Raw genomic sequence first — 16,371 nt, 5'->3', positions numbered from 1 at the left:
TATTTCTGTATGGGTAACTACTTTATACTTATTTTTATATTTTTGGGGAAAAACAGCAGGCAGTGCTGAATTAAGAGCCGGTTCTTATTGGTGATGAGCCGCTTGCTGTGAGTCAGTGAAAGTCCTGCTTCTGCTCTGCGCACTGAACACGCCTCCTCCCAGCGTATGACGCAATGAGGCTGTTCCGGCGACTCGCCTGTGCCCCCTCCGCTGTGTAGGCTGTTTCGCCTGCTCCGCTCGCATCTCCCCCCTCCGATCTTCTATTTCGACTATCTGCGAGCAAGCAGCCAAGATGGAAATTGTAAACCAGGTAGGACATCTGGACACAAAGAAATGAATGGCTCTCATCTCGATGCTGTGTGAATGTATGATTTGATTTGGTGTTGGAGGATGACAAGGCAGTGATTACAAGCGATGGAGATGCGCTTGTATCTTAAATTATGGAAAAATATGTAAAAAGGGAAATGCCCTGCCGTTGCTCTGTCTGTTCACTGATACATGTCTACATTTTTATCGGTTATTGGCGATATCGTGCATTGACAGGCCTTGGGTGTTGAGAAAGCATCTCAGTCGTTAGGACTGTGCTATTTATTCTACAACTGCATGTGAAGGTTATAGCATTTCTGTCTCTAGATGGGGTGGTGTTGTCGCTGAATGTCAGCAAAAAAAATCACAAAATGGTTCCTAGTTACTGCAAGGATGTGAGGGAAACGATTTCCAGGTGCTGAACTGTGGCAACAGAGTGATGCTTGATGGCAGACGATAAAAGCAGAGCATCAAAAGCCATCGTAAGAAGGCCTTTATTATATGCAGTTACTGTAGAGATTGCTCTGTAAAATGGCAGCTGACTTTTGCCTCAGCTGCTGTGACTCAGTCCTTGCTTCCATTCGAAGACACCAAGGATGCTCACTTAACCTATCAGTAATGGATCATACACAGGAATGCATGAATATATTTCGTCCGGTCGTGAAATGTCGTGAAAAAGGACCGAATAGAAAACAATCCAATATTAAAACCGTGATTTTGTTGTTTTTATTGATGCTGATACATCATCAGGGAGTGAAGAGGGCACGCTCTTTTAATACAGACTACCACAGGGGAATGACTTATGTACTCATGTTGTAGGGCATATTAATGTGTTATTATCGTATCGCATTATTATATTTTTATTATTATTTTTCGAACGTGTTCAGATCAGTCCGGGTGGGAAAGCGCACGAGCAGCGCAGTCGTGTTCTGCCAAAGTCCTTATAGGAAAGTCTGCTCACTCGGCGGCCATCTTCGCGACACGGCCGGGCAGTTTATTTCTAGTCATACGAGACCAGACTCCTATCTCTTTGAATGGGGAGAGACCTGAATGTTCGAAACTGAAGGTCAGATTGCCGTTTCAAAACCATATTTGAAGTCACTGATAAAATCTGACAAAAACCTCATGAATAGTCTGTATCCTTTGCTTCAATTACGCACAAAAAACACCCTTTTTCGGGTAGTTCAGGCTACTGCGCTTGCGCAGATTCCCAGAACGCGGGGGGGCTTTCCCTGCTCGAGGCGTAAGCAGCAAGCTGATTGGCTCATTTTCTTGAAGGGCGGGACTTTCTCTGTAAACAGACGCCATGTTGAGCGTTACGAGCGTTCCCGTTCATTTTGGACCCGTGGCCGCTCTCCTCATTTATAACGTCTCTGCCTCTACTGATCTGCCCTCTTACGTCACAATCTGCCTCTGAATGTTTAATTGGCCGATCACACATCTCCACCCTCACACACTGTTGTTCGTGTGTAGCGTTGAATTCTGAGGCACAATGTGAGCTAAAGGCTGGGCTGTTTCACCGTGATGCGAGTTAACCCATTAACCCTTGATGAACATTTTCTTATTGACCAATCTACTGTCCAGAATTGTCGTCCATTGTTTTCTTAGTGATTAACGATTTTTAAAGCTAGGGATGGGTGATATGGCAAAAATACATGCACGATATGCATCACGATTTTTAGTATTTTTTAGGGTTGGGAGAGAGAAAAAGTAGTGCCACTTTTTAAAATGGTATGGCAAATTGCATTCTTAAAAAAAAAGAGTTGCTTGAAGAGTGAAGAACCCTTGAAAAGTGGTTCTTCAAGGGTTCTTTAGTAAATGCAGTGGTTCCGTGTAGAACCATTTCATGCTTGAATGATTCTTTGCATGATGAAATGGTTCTTCAGATTAATGTGTTGTGTATGGTTCTATATTGAACCTTATTGAAAATGGTTCTATATAGCACCAAAAAGGGTTTTTCTGTTGTCACAGTGTCAATCTTGTAAAAATTGAAGACCCCTTTATGGTGCTATACAGAACCAGTTCCAAAAAGATTCTATAAAGAACCATATACAACACATTTTCTATCAATCTGTAGAACCATTTCACCATGCAAAAGAACTATTGAAGCATGCAGATGGTTCTGTATAAAACTCCTGGTACTAAATAGAGCCAATCCTTTTTTTTTTAAGTGTGTATGAATGAATCCCTTAGTGAAAAATCTCATATTCTTCACATGTAAAGTGTGCAGATATTATGCAGGAGGGTCTTCAAAAATCCTGCAGTGGGTTTTTTGTTTCTGTTTACCAGTAATTATGTTTTTTCACCTGTGAACCAGTTTTCACATGTGATCACACATTTTTTGCACAGGAACACAAATTCACATCATATCTTTTCATGTGATCACTTTTTTGTCATGTGATAACACATTTTTAAGATGTGAATTGTTTTTTTCACATGTGAAATTCATGTGACTATTTGGAGAGGGATTTTAAGTCTTGCACTACACCGAATCCAAATAATGATCCATAATATGATCAGAAAAGAATGTTGTGAGTTAGTGTGACATAATGTATCACAATATTTACTTTTAATACCGATACTTCTGGTCTACTTGTGCACATAAAAAGTGGAATTCTTTGTGAACTTTATTGTGAAAATGCAGACATCTCACATTATAATTAAAAGAGTTTGTGTTATTATTAGTATATTTTTATTTTTTATTACCATTTTATATCCACATGCATCAGTGAGTGAAGTGGCGGAAGGAAAAGTAGTTCCTATCGTACATTTGCTGTAACAAATTTTTTTTTGATTTTCAGCATCCAATTCACATCCAGAATTGAAAAAAAGAAAGAAAAAAAAGTCAGAATTGGAAGTATCGATGCTTAAGTCTTCAGTATCAGTCCACCCTCCACAGGCATGAACCAATAAGCCGTTCAGACACATATTAAGATTACTGCGCCTGCATTTCAGGCTGGATATAGTTTATATTCACATGTGCAAATGTGTGTGTTTTAATTATCGTTTATTTCATCAAGAGTTCACAACCTGGAACGATATCAGATACTCAGCATGATAAATATCACTGTCCTGTAATAATGAGAACCCAGACAGACCGATTAAGCATTACAGAGCACACAAAAAATACAGTGATACTTTGCTTCTTGGCTTAGACAACATGAAAGGGGGGCGTCTCTTTTCTGAAAATAGTTCATGTAAACCTGCAGATATTTTGTAAGGATACAAGGACAAACTGCTTTCACCTATATTCACTGATCAGCGGAGACAAAACTGAAGCAATATTTAAGAGTCTATTTTAGGTGAGTAACTGCAGACATTCCACTTCCACAAACTGTAAAAACAGTAGATCTGCAGAAAGTGCCAGATGTACAAGGCCATCTTGCAATGCTGGCTGATTTCAAGCAAGATATTTATTGATAGTGCCGATGATTAGAAGTAAAAAAAAGTGGTGCTGAAGAACAGCGGTCTGCTTGTGGTTAAAAATAGCCTTCAGATTAATGTTACAAAATTCAAGCTAAGACAGTACACTAGGAATAAATGAATGAATGAATGAATGAATGAATAAATAAATAAATCCAGCTTTTCCATTGTCTAAAATGGCGAGCAGCATGCCCACTTTTTGAAAAGCTTGTCCTACTTCATTCATATAAATGTGTTTGTATATTGACTCAGTCAATTATCCAATATATCCTATAATATATACAATATCCAACTAAAATGGCATTTTTGAATTTGAAATTTGAATTTTTGAGCATTAGTACTTCCTTTTTGTATTATACAGTTAATGTGTGAGTTATATGTACAGAGAGAATGGTCAACTCAGAGTTAGAAATACTCTTCACAATACTGTTAGGGGCTACATAGACAGGACTACATGGATCCTACAATCTGGAAGGAGGATGCTAAGTTCCAAATGTTGGGGAGGAAAGGATGTAGAATAACATGTAGAATACAATAATAATAATAATAATAATAATAATAATAATAATAACATGAGCAATAAATTGATTGTGTAGTTAAGATAATAATAATTTGGGGTGCTGGAACCCAATGTGGGGAAGGCTTAAGCTATATGAAACTAGAAAATAAATACATAATATTGGCAGAATAAACAGGTTGTGAGGCTGAACTTTCCATCCATTAAAATATTTGGTGCTCACTGGGGATTTCTCTGCCCTCGAGCCTCACCTGTTGAGTCATTGTTGTAATACAGCTAATAGTAGTTGTTGCTAATGCAGTCATCCTCAAGAAAGCAAAATAAGTGTAGACAAAAAAAAAAACTAAAAAATCTAATTGAGTGAAAACTGTTAAATATATTGTGAAGCAGCGATCTTTGGGGTCCAATCACTGTGAGACAGGAGGGGACACTTTAGCAGATTGTTGCACTTTTTAATGATTACGTTAAAAAAAACTTGAATTTAATTCAATTATGCCACACATTTCCATTCAGTCAAATAGTGAAGAGTCAGTATACAATGACTTTATTACCTTAACAAACCTAAACAAACCTAATTTGTGTGCACAAAACTGACACATTTCACTCACTGAAATGCACTGTTTTAAATACATCACAATGTTTTTAATGTCAACACATTTTCAATTTGGAAGTCCAGTAACCCTGTTAGTTAATAGCATAGATAGATAAGGGTGTCTAAGGAAGTCTGAAATGTCCATTTTGGCAAATACTGGGCTTGTAGTTTGATCTTAGAATAGTACACAAACATATAAGAATGTATGAAAAGTAACAGTTGCTGTCAAAATGTCAGTTTGCAGAGCTTTTCATTCACAAGTAATGAATAATTCGCCCTCATTGCTTGTCTTCAACCTACAAATATGATTTTGAATTAGTTTGTAGGCTATAGCGCCCTCTAAAAGCTGATGTGGGTCAAATTTAGTGAGTCTCTTTGAAAAGTCATTGCAATGATTGGCTGATGTGAGGCATCCACACTGGGAGGAAAAAAAACAAAGATCAAGACCAATCTAAAGATGACTGAGCAAAATGCTGAAACCTGGTTAAAAACTGAAAAATAAAACACGGAAAAACACTGTGCTTCCATCCCAACTGTCAGTTCAGCTTACTAAAATGGTTGAAGAATAGAAATATTGGTACTTGCTTACTACAGCCTGAGCAGCTAGGATAGCGTATGGGCATTTGCATTAGAGGACATCACAGATTTAAAAAGGCAAAATACTGATATGATTTAGATAGATAAAGAGAGAGCAAGAGAGAGGAGAGGGGCAGGTTTTTTAAAGTGGCCTGTAATTCTGCCATTTCTATTATTACAGCTTGATTTCTTAATGTTGTCCGCTCACATTATCAGTCAACATAACCTGCCACAGTAATTTGGCCTGTTTTGTACCCTGCAAAAATAACAGCACCTTCCCAAAATACAAAAAACATGTAATTTGCCCAAAGGGTTATCAGATCTGGCAGGATGGAGATTGTGGTAGTCTATGAAGATCCTTATTTGGCTATCAGAATGATATCAGTTTTCAGTCCTCAAGCAGATTAAAATATTCAAAATGAATAATAATCACAAAGTCATCTAGGGTTAGACAAATAAATTGGAGGTCATTGCTGATGAGCAGACTTGCATCAACTGTGGTCATTTGTGGTCATGTTTACTTTTCGTTCCAGCTATTAAATAAGAATTTAATACTTGAAATGCTGTTTGTTTTCTGTTCACAGTTAGTTGCCAATGGACAGTTCAGAGTGCTCAAAGTGCCCCTGGGCTTCATCAAAGTCCTGGAGTGGGTAAGTGTTCTTTTATTTGTGCCAGTGGTACAACTCTAATAACCTTATCTCATTCCTTAATTCTGCATTTTTATGTTAGTGTCATCCACTTGAGTGTTATGAAACGTGCTAAAACATATGAAACGTAGAGGCAGGCCTAGATTATATTTGTTATCAGTTGTAGTAATTAAACCTGAAGACCTGGATAATGCAGAAACTTAAATGAGCATCTTTACTTTAGATGCTTTAGATAATGCTAATGCACCTCCTCATACTGTAGATTACTCATCCACTTATACATCATCTTTTCTGACTCATAGGCCAGGTGTTTGCTTATGCAAGCATGGTGTGATGACTAAATAAGACATACCTCGAATGCAGCCTGTCATCCGAAGATCCAATAGTACACTGCTTTCAGCTTATAGCAGCCCACAAAAGTATGTTGACATGTCAAGGTCTTGTGCTGAGGGGAGGAGCAGCATCTCTGGGGTAGTAGTGGCATCTGGTGGTTCTTCAGTGTTAGTTCATCTTCTGCCTGAATGAAGGTATTTTTATTCTAATCATGTATCATGTAGGGAGGAGGAAAGAATACTATGTAAGTTAAGTAATAATTTACTAGCAGTGTTTAGTATAAAATTACTGAATTGCCTTTAATATTTTATAAGAACTTTAACATTTTATAATATGATGAAATGCTTTAGATGTCATTTACAATCCGTGATTCATTATTTAATCTATTTTATTAGTGTGTATACCACGTTTGTGTACCATATATATATATATATATATATATATATATATATATATATATATATATATATATATATATATGTATGTGTATATATATATATATGTATGTATGTCCATATATATATCTACCATTTAGGAGATACAAGGTTTTGTTCTGATAGTGACGAGATACACGCATATCATCACTGTTGGAGCAAAACCTTGTATGTTCAAATGGTAGATATTCATACATTTTAAAAGTACACACACACACACACACACACACATATATATATATATATATATATATATATATACATATATATATATATATATATATTGCTGTCGTCAAAATCCTTCTCCATTTTTGTTGTTTTCTACTTTTTTTGTATAATTTGTATATTTCTTTTGCTTTGGATAGTTTATGGTTTCATTTGGCTGCTGGTTTTGGATTCAGCTGTTCTGGTTTGGTGTGGTCTGTGGTATGTTTGGTTTGGTGCAGTTGCATTTGCTTTCACCTGGTTTGGTTCATTGCTTTTGAAGTGGTTTGGCATGGTTATCTGCTTTTGATCTCCTGTGGTGGCGCGTGAGGCCGTATCTGACCGGAGGCCAGCTCCACGGTGTGACAGATGGCGGAGGATCTCTGTGGAATTTAATAGCTCCATTCTCTGTTCAATCCCTCAACTGCAGCCAGGCCCAACCCGCATGTAATCTCCATGAGTGACTCAATCTCTCAGATTTACTCCAGGCCAGGAAAAATCATGTTCATGCCTGTCGTATGATGATATTCTCCAGTGAACAGACAGGCTTTTCTCAACTTAGTGTTTTGCATGTACTCTTATGCTCGAACAGAATCATTAAGGATGTCAGGGATTGATCATATCTAATAAATCCAGGTAGACACATATGTATATGAAGCATGCAATATAATTGCGATGCTTTATAGAGATGTAATTTAAATCATAAACATTAATCATCAGTGTCACTTAGTAATTTGTTGGTTCAATCTTTTAACACATACGAGTGTCACGGTCAGTGACTGGTCATTATGTTGTCATTGCCCAATTATTGGTCACCTCACTGGTTTAAGAAATTCACAATTAAAGAAATTTTATTGATGCTAATACCTTTAAATGCCATGCCACTCTGACCCAACACTCCTCAGCTAACACCAGCATTCTAGTGTTGCCAGTTGGCTTTGCACTGTTCCAAAATAATAACTGTCAAGCCAAATGAAGCAGTATTAATGAAGAAGAATGTTCTAGAATCGTGTGAATGGGGGAGAACATTCTGGAACAGTGCAAATGGGAAGAACATTGTAAACAGTGTGAATAGGGGGAGAATGTTCCGGAACAGTAAATAGGGAGGAACATTCTAGAACAGTGGAAATGGGGAGAACATTCTAGGACTGTGTGGACAGGGGAGAACATTTAAGAATAGTCTGAATGGTGGGAGAACATTCTAGGACAGTGTGGATGGTGGAGAACATTCTAGAACAGTGTAAATTGGTGGAGAACATTCTAAGACATTGTAGATGGAGGAGAATATTCTAGGACAGTGTGGGTGAGAAAGGACAGTCTTGATGGGGAGAACGTTCTAGAACAGTGCGAATGATTGAGAACACTTTACAACTGAATGGAGGAAAAATTCTGAAACAGTGTGAATTGGAGCACAACATTCTAGAACAGTGTGAATGGAGGGAGAACATTCTAGAACAGTGAATCAGGCAGAATATTTTAGAATAGTGCAAATGGTGGGAGAACATTGTAGGACAGTGTGGGTGAGGGAGAACATTTTAGAGCAGTCTCGATGGTGAGAACATTCTAAGACACTGTGAGTGGGGCAGAATATTCTATAACAGTGTGGATGGTAGGAGAACATTGTAGGACGGTGTGGATGAGGAGAATATTATAGTGCAGTATGAATGGGGCAGAACATTCTAGAATAGTGCAAATGGTGGGAGAACATTAAGACATTGCGGATGGGGGAGAACAATGTAGGATGGTGTGGGTGAGAGAGAACATTTGAGGGCAGTCGTGATGGTGAGAACATTCTAAAACAGTGTGAATGGGGCAAAACATTCTAGAACAGTGTGACTGGTGGGAGATCATTGTAGAGTGGTGTGGATAAGGAGAACATTGTAGAACAGTGTGAAATGGGCAGAACATTTTAGAAAAGTCCAAATGTTGGGAGAACACCAAGACATTGGGAATGGTGGAGAACATTCTAGGACTGGGTGAATGGGGCAGAATATTCTAGAACAGTGTGAATGGTAAGAGAAAATTGCAGGACGGTGTGGATGGTGAGAACATTGTAGAACAGTGTGAAAGGGGCAGAACGTTCTAGAATAGTGCGAATGGTGGGAGAACACTGTAAGACATTGTGGATGGTGGACAACATTCTAGGACAGGGTGGGTGAGGGAGAACATTTTAGGGCAGTTTCAGTGGTGAGAACATTCTAAGACAGTGTGAGTGGGGCAGAATATTCTAGAACAGTGTGAATGGTGGGAGAACATTGTAGGACGGTGTGAATGAGGAGAATATCATAGGGCAGTGTAAATGGGGCAGAATGTTCTAGAATAGTGCGAATGGTGGGAGAACACTGTAAGACATGTATGGGGAGAACAGCGTAGGACGGTGTGGGTGAGGGAGAACATTTTAGAGCAGTCTTGATGGTGAGAACATTCTAAAACTGTGAATCGGGCGGAATATTCTAGAACAGTGTGAATGGTGAGAGAAAATTGTAGGACAGTGTGGATAAAGAGAACATTGTAGAACCGTGTGAAAGGGGCAGAACATTTGAGACAACAGTGCAATTGGTGAGAGAAAACTGTAGAACGGTGTGTATGGAGGGAGAACATTCTAGAACAGTATAAATAGGGGAGAACATTCTCAAGTTGCCACAGAAACACAGCGAGAATGCTGGGTTTGTGTCTTAACAGTGTCAGTGGCTTAACAGCACTGCTCCTCATGTCTTCATACCAGCTTTCACAGATGTCATAAACTGCTTTCTCTGCCTGCTTTCAGGTGTTTGCCATCTTTGCGTTTTCCACCTGTGGGAGCTACTCAGGCATGTTTCGCATGAGTGTGGAGTGCAGAAACAGATCAGAGAGTAACCTGAAAATAGACGTGGACTTTGAATACCCCTTCAGGTAGATGGAATATTCTGAGCCATAGCCCAATATAGCATAATGATAACATGTAAAATGTAGAATTTGACTGCATCACATTGTTTCTTTGAATAGTGTAGATGAAGCAAATTTAAGCACAGTACCGTGCAACCTGACCACCACCCTTCATTCATTCACTTTCCAGTCAAAAGGGCCATTAAGAACAAGCTATTCTTTCTTCAGAACATGTTTCTGAGGAGATTAGATGCATTCCTTGCAAAAGGAAGGGGAAAGTCAAAGGAAACTGTCACTAACAATACTTTCTAACAAGCTTTCATCTCTGAGAGATAAGAGAATGATCTGAAAGAAAAAATCCTCAACTGTTTCTATCCATCCTTCCACTGTGATGAGAAGACAACTCCACAGAAGGAAACAAACGAAGAAATAGAAATAAGCAAATGTGCAAATCAAACAAAGAAGCTGCTGGTGTTCTCAGAACAATTGACTGGCCACTCAAGAGCCCCGACCTCAACATCATTTAATGCATTTGGGATTACTTGGATTGCAAGAAGTAGAAGATGCAACCAACTTCTAAGACTGAACTTTGGAAAAGAATGAAGGGTGGCCTCTGACTTTTGCACAGTACTGTAGCTTTTTCACTCGAACCATAAAGAGCAAATATGGCAATGTCACTAACTCCTCTACTTCTCTCCAGGCTCCACCAAGTCTATTTTGACGCTCCTTCCTGCAAGCGAGGCCAAACTGATCGTTATTTCCTCGTGGGCGACTACTCCTCCTCCGCTGAGTTTTTTGTCACCATCGGTGTCTTTGCCTTCCTGTACTCCACGGCAGCTCTTAGCATCTATATCTTTGCCTTCGAGAAATACCGCGAGAACAACAAGGGCCCGTTGATCGTGAGTTCCTTCTGTTCTATATTTTGCCAGATTACAAAGTATTATTTAATTGTAGGGAAATTAAACTGCTCGTTCTGTAAACCTTATCATTTTTCGCTGTGTATTATACTGTCTAAACTGATTCAAAGAGATACCAAAAATATTGTGTATGATTAGGTACATAAAGGTTGTAACGTCTTGTTCTTCATTTCAGGACTTTGGTGTGACGTGTGTGTTCACCTTCATGTGGCTGGTGAGCTCGGCAGCTTGGGCGAAGGGATTGTCAGATGTGAAGACGGCCACGGACCCGGAGAAGGTGCTGGAGCTCATCACGGCCTGTGAGGATGAGAGCAACCGCTGCCGCGAAGTTCACGACCCTGTCATGTCTGGCCTTAACACCTCTGTGGTGAGTTGAGTCTACTAGCTCAGCCTTTCAGTCTAGAGTCTGGAAAATGACAAGCACTGTATTATTGCACAAACAGCTCATTAATTAGTTCTTAGGTTTAGTTGATGTTTAGAGCAGGGAGATCACTAAACTGGACTGTATAATTTTGTCAAATTACAATACACTGTAGCTATGATTCCAATGACTTTGAGCACAAATTTCAAGCAATCAGATGTGTTAAAAAATAGTTTCCACCAAACGGACTTTTAGCAAATAAAATAATAATTTCCTGCAAAGAAATATAATCACATAAGTTTTGATTTATTCATAAAAAAAGGTTTTTAACGTTTCCTGTCTTCCACGTAACACATTGATAAGGAGATTTTTCCTTATTTTATTTTATTCTTAATTTCATCATTATTTTTCCTCCTTCACCGTTAAGTGGGAGATCTGGTTTCTCTGCCATATAGAGCTTTCTTGAGCACTTTCCATTTAGAAAGAGCTGTGGTCTTTTCTGGATGAACTGAAAAGTGGCAACATTCATTTGGAAAACACTCTCGTGTTCTCCTCAGTCCAGCTATATTTCTCCACCATGCTGTTTGTGTTTGCTGTAGGAGGCATGTGAGGGAATTCTGTCAAACAACACTAAATTTAGGCATAAATGCATTATTTATCTAGAAAAAAATGTTAACAATGTGTGTCGGTTTTCACAACATTTCAAGTAATGATAAAACAAATTTTCTGCTTGAACAGAAAAAGGTTTTGTCAACATTCATAAAATATTACAGTCAAATCCTGATTCCATAACCTACGTGGGCAAACTTTCTGAAACATTCAAACATTTTTTCCCAAAAAATCCCTTGGATGACTTCATTAGCCTACACAGTGCAGGAGCTGAAAGTGTAAAAATTACTAGAATAGTTTATTCTGTGATGGTTGTCTTTACCATCAACCACACCATCAAATGTCATTGTGATCACAACAGTAAGAGCTGCATACCTCTGTTTGATGAGATTAAACAGTGTTGACCTTACGCAAAGTTCTTATAGTAAAGTCTGTTCACTCTGCAGCCATCTTTGCAATGCCACTGGGCAATTATTCCAGCCAAACAAGACTTGTTGAGAAAAAACTTTTTCTCAACTGAGGCACCACAATGAATGACTTATGAATATTTGAATATTTTATGAATCAACATTTATTTATTTATTTACTCAATCCATTATACATGTTATTCTCAATAACATGTCTAACAGAACAACAGCAGAAGCAACACTCATAATTAGCTAGATAGCTATTTAACGCATTAAAATTGGCTAGCTAGCTAATATTAACTGTAGTAGTTTTTTAGCTTGCTGACTTAGAATATCTGAATATCTGTACAGTGCTGCTTGAATGTTTGTGAACCCCTTAATGTTTTGTGTATTTCTACATAAATATGACCTAAAACATGGCCAGGTCTTTAAATGTTTTTTGTTGGCAAAAGTATGTGAACCTCTGCTTTAAGGAACTGGTGTGAGCCCTTTGAGCAACAATGAGTTCAACCAAATGATTCCTATAACTGTTGAACAGCCATGCACGTTGACTTAGGGGAATCTTGGCCTATTCCTCCTTACAGAACTGCTTCAGCTGTTATGTTGGTGGGCTTTCTTGCCACACCTTAGGTTATGCCTTAACATTTCTTTTAGATTAAGGTCTGGACTTTGACTAAGCCATTTCAAAATATAACATTTCTTCTGTTTTGACCATTCTTTGTAGACTAACAGGTGTTTTTAGCATTGTTGTCTTTCTGAGGTTCCGTTCACGGATGGATGCCCTAATAGCCCCATGTAGAATTTCCTGCTACAATCCAGAATTCATAGCTCCTTAAAACAGCTGCCCAGGTCTAATATCAGCAAAACACCCCCAAACCATGATACTGCCACCACCATGTTTCAAAGCAGAGATGAGGTTCTTATGCTGGAATGCATGTTCAGTTTTGCCAAATATAACATCTTTCATTTAAGCCATAAAGATCCATTTTTGCCTTATTCATCCACATAACATTAATACAATAGTCTTCGGAGTCATGCAGGTGCTCTTTAGTAGTTTCTGCAATAATATGGATAAAGTAATTTTTTTTTTTCATTCAAATATCATGAAACTATTGAATAGTGGACGTATCATCGTGAGCACAGTTTTGTGTTCCGAGTGTATCGTTACACCTCTGACAGCGTTAAACCTGTGATCTGTGCTCTTGTACTTCCAGGTCTTTGGCTTCCTGAACCTGTTTGTGTGGGCAGGCAATCTGTGGTTCGTGTTTAAGGAGACCGGCATCATCGCCCCTTTCATGCGCCCCCCACCTGCCCAGGAGAAGCAGCCGGCCCCCGAATCCTATGGCCAGCAGGGCTATGGCCAGCAGGACCCCTACGCTGGTTCCCAGGGGGGTTACCAGCCCGAGTACAGTCAGCAGGGTTACAACCAGGGGGGAAACTACGGGCAGGGCGGCTACAACCAGCAGGGCGGCTACAACCAGCAGGGGGCGCCCACCTCCTTTTCCAACCAGATGTGAGGAAGGAGAAGAGGAAGAGGCGGATGGAGGCTGGTGAGTGCTGAAGGGGGATGTGATAATTATTAGTCTGGGGCCGTGGGTGTCTTGCACAGCTATGGTTGCTATGGTTCAGTCTGCACTGAAAGCTTAATGTTAATGCTAATACGGTGGTGGGAGTAAATGCCACGTTCTTGCTTCTTACTTCTTTTCCTTATCAAGGCAGCCTCTTACGAAATGCTGCTTTTGCTAATAGCCAGTCATTCACTGATGTTTTTTAATTGCTTCCTCCTCCGATCTCATCTACTCTTCTTTCCAATCCGTTCACTTCTTTTCCTCTCAACCTCTTTCCTTTTCTCTCTCTCTTTTCACAGAAAGAGGGTGATCGTGTGATTAATGGAGTGTGGTGCCTGAACCCTACCCATACACCCACACTCTTCCCTTTCTGTCTGTTTGTGCATATGTCTGTGGACGAAAAGTTGGGGGGAGGGAAGGGGAGGGGGCCAATAACTACAGAGAGACAGTAGGGCATAGGGAGAAAGCAAGGGAAAAATTCAGTGTGCTGTTCATTATCGTGATGTAAAAAATAATAAAAATGAAAAAAAAAGGTATGATCAGATGAATACACACCAAAATATGTAAAAGACAAAAAAATATGATTATAAATTATTGCTATATAAATTTTGAATTGATGATGTTGACAATAGTAATGCTAAACTTGAGAGAATGTATTTGTCTGTGCTGTATAAATATCAATATGAACAAATATATACAAATATTTCCTAAAGATATGTATGGGATTATTCCACTGTAGTCTATGTTATGTTCCGAGAAGTTCACCGGTGACGAAAATCATCGCTGAACCCAAAAGGAAGTGGTTCCTTGAGAATTTTTACCTATAGTGGTTTGGTACGAGTTACATAGATATTCGCTAAAGTTGTATCAGAATTTTATACGTTCATCTGTTTCATTTTGTTTCCGTTTCTATAAGTTCTCGTTCTTTTTTTTTCTTCTTTTTTTTTCTTTTCATCGGTGGGATAGAGCATTGATCTGAATGAGTTTGAGCTTAGAGAGCGGGCCCAGTTCTGCTGTCAGCAATAGGTTTATACATGACCAAACTCAAGGTGGGACCAGAGACATTTCGCTGACCAGCAAAGCCTTTGTTAAAAGAGTATTTTACTGTATTTTTTCTTTCCTTTCAGACTGAGTTTTGTTTCTTCTCTCTGTAATATGAGAAGAACGTGTCTAATACGTTAGCATGGTTTGAGTAGCTCCTAATAACTATGCTTCCTCTACTATGCCGCTCGAGTGTGTTAGTGCTGTTTCATGCAAGTGGATGACTAAAACTCAACTTCTGTTTGTGTAGTGTGGGCACCAGACAGGAAACCAATCCTGTGTGTTGAGTTGTTGGTAGATAGATGTGCCAGTTTCAGTTTCATCAATATTTTACCCTCCTCCCTTTCTACCCCTCCCCCTTTCTCTATCTCTCTCTCTCTGTCACACACACGTCGAAAATACGCATCTCTTTGTAATCACCAAAAAGAGTTTGAAGCACAAATCGATTTATTATAGTCTAGTTATATTGAAATATATTTGCAAATATATGTAAATATAAATAAAAATGTACATGCCATGCAAAACCTAGTGATTTAATTTTTTATGTTATACAGCCAATCTATGGAAGATACAGCATCCATATATGCATTAGCTGGAGTGATTAAAATGCTGACTAACAAAGTGGTGCAAATATTTTTTATGATTTGATCATCCTGTAAATGCCAGGACAGACAATTATTTCTGCTTGACTGGTCACTCAGAATGCAGATGTCAAACATAACTGGTGTTTCATGATGACATAGATACTTTTGAAATCAGCTACAACTATGGATCAACCTGAATTGCCCATTCAAATGCAACTTCAAAGCATTTATCAACTTAATCGTTATGTGCCTTATCTGTATTTCACCTTTGGTTACCACATACAGTAATTCTGACTCAGCAAAAGAACAAAACCCCTCAAAACTTGCTTAGAATGAAGTTAATTGGCTACCCATTGGCTTTCATTATAAACATGTCTAGAGTCAGTGGGTTTTTGTTCATTTATGTTAGTTCTGAAATTACTGTCTGTGGTAAACAGGGCTGACTGTAACCTTTTGTGGACCAACTTGTGTTGGGGGCACCCCATCTCGCTAGCTGTTGTAGCTGCAATGACTACCACAAGCTGTCTAAAATATGTACATTTATAACTGGCTAATTTGTCTATTGCTGATGATTAGATGCTTGTTTGGGGTTCTAATATATTACAGTTCAAATTACAGATAACCTTTTTAGCATTCTCGATCGAGGGGTCTGTGTCAGCATCTTTTTTATTGTTGTAAATGCTTTACTTTCTACATATTTAGGAAGTATGATTTCTTTTTCTTTAATTGGTGAGCGTTTCTCATGTTTGACATTTGTAAACCACTATATATATATATATATATATATATATATATATATATATATATAACAGGAGATAACTGCAGCTGTGTTTGTTTCTGAATTATGATCAGAAAGCCTGTCTAAAGTAAACCAGCTTTGTTAGACAGACCCCAAATCCACTACTTTATCCCAAAAACACTATAAAAATGATACTCTCATCTTCAAGCTTTTTCTCCTCATCTTCTGTTTTTCTTTTCTGTCGTTTG

General features: G+C 38.6%; 1 protein-coding gene across 1 annotated transcript; it reads left to right on the top strand.

Annotated features, from left to right (window-relative positions):
* The first annotated feature begins 206 nt into the window (after positions 1 to 206).
* On the top strand, positions 207 to 15,921 carry sypa (synaptophysin a). Its single transcript, XM_036578335.1, has 7 exons — positions 207 to 310; positions 5,999 to 6,064; positions 9,800 to 9,924; positions 10,598 to 10,796; positions 10,990 to 11,181; positions 13,406 to 13,741; positions 14,059 to 15,921. Exons 1-6 carry the CDS (start codon positions 293 to 295, stop codon positions 13,706 to 13,708), a joined length of 903 nt encoding a protein of 300 aa, XP_036434228.1. The 5' UTR covers positions 207 to 292; the 3' UTR covers positions 13,709 to 13,741; positions 14,059 to 15,921.
* The last annotated feature ends 450 nt before the right edge of the window (positions 15,922 to 16,371 follow it).

This window comes from Colossoma macropomum, unplaced genomic scaffold, assembly GCF_904425465.1.
Source record: "Colossoma macropomum unplaced genomic scaffold, Colossoma_macropomum, whole genome shotgun sequence".
NCBI lineage: Eukaryota > Metazoa > Chordata > Actinopteri > Characiformes > Serrasalmidae > Colossoma > Colossoma macropomum.
The sequence above is the reverse complement of the archived record's forward strand: the minus strand, read 5'-3'. Positions and strand labels throughout refer to the sequence as shown.

Coding starts and splice junctions, on each gene's coding strand:
- sypa (XM_036578335.1), top strand. Junction 9,925..10,597: donor GACTTTGAATACCCCTTCAG/GTAGATGGAATA, acceptor ACTTCTCTCCAG/GCTCCACCAAGTCTATTTTG. Junction 10,797..10,989: donor ACAACAAGGGCCCGTTGATC/GTGAGTTCCTTC, acceptor TCTTCATTTCAG/GACTTTGGTGTGACGTGTGT.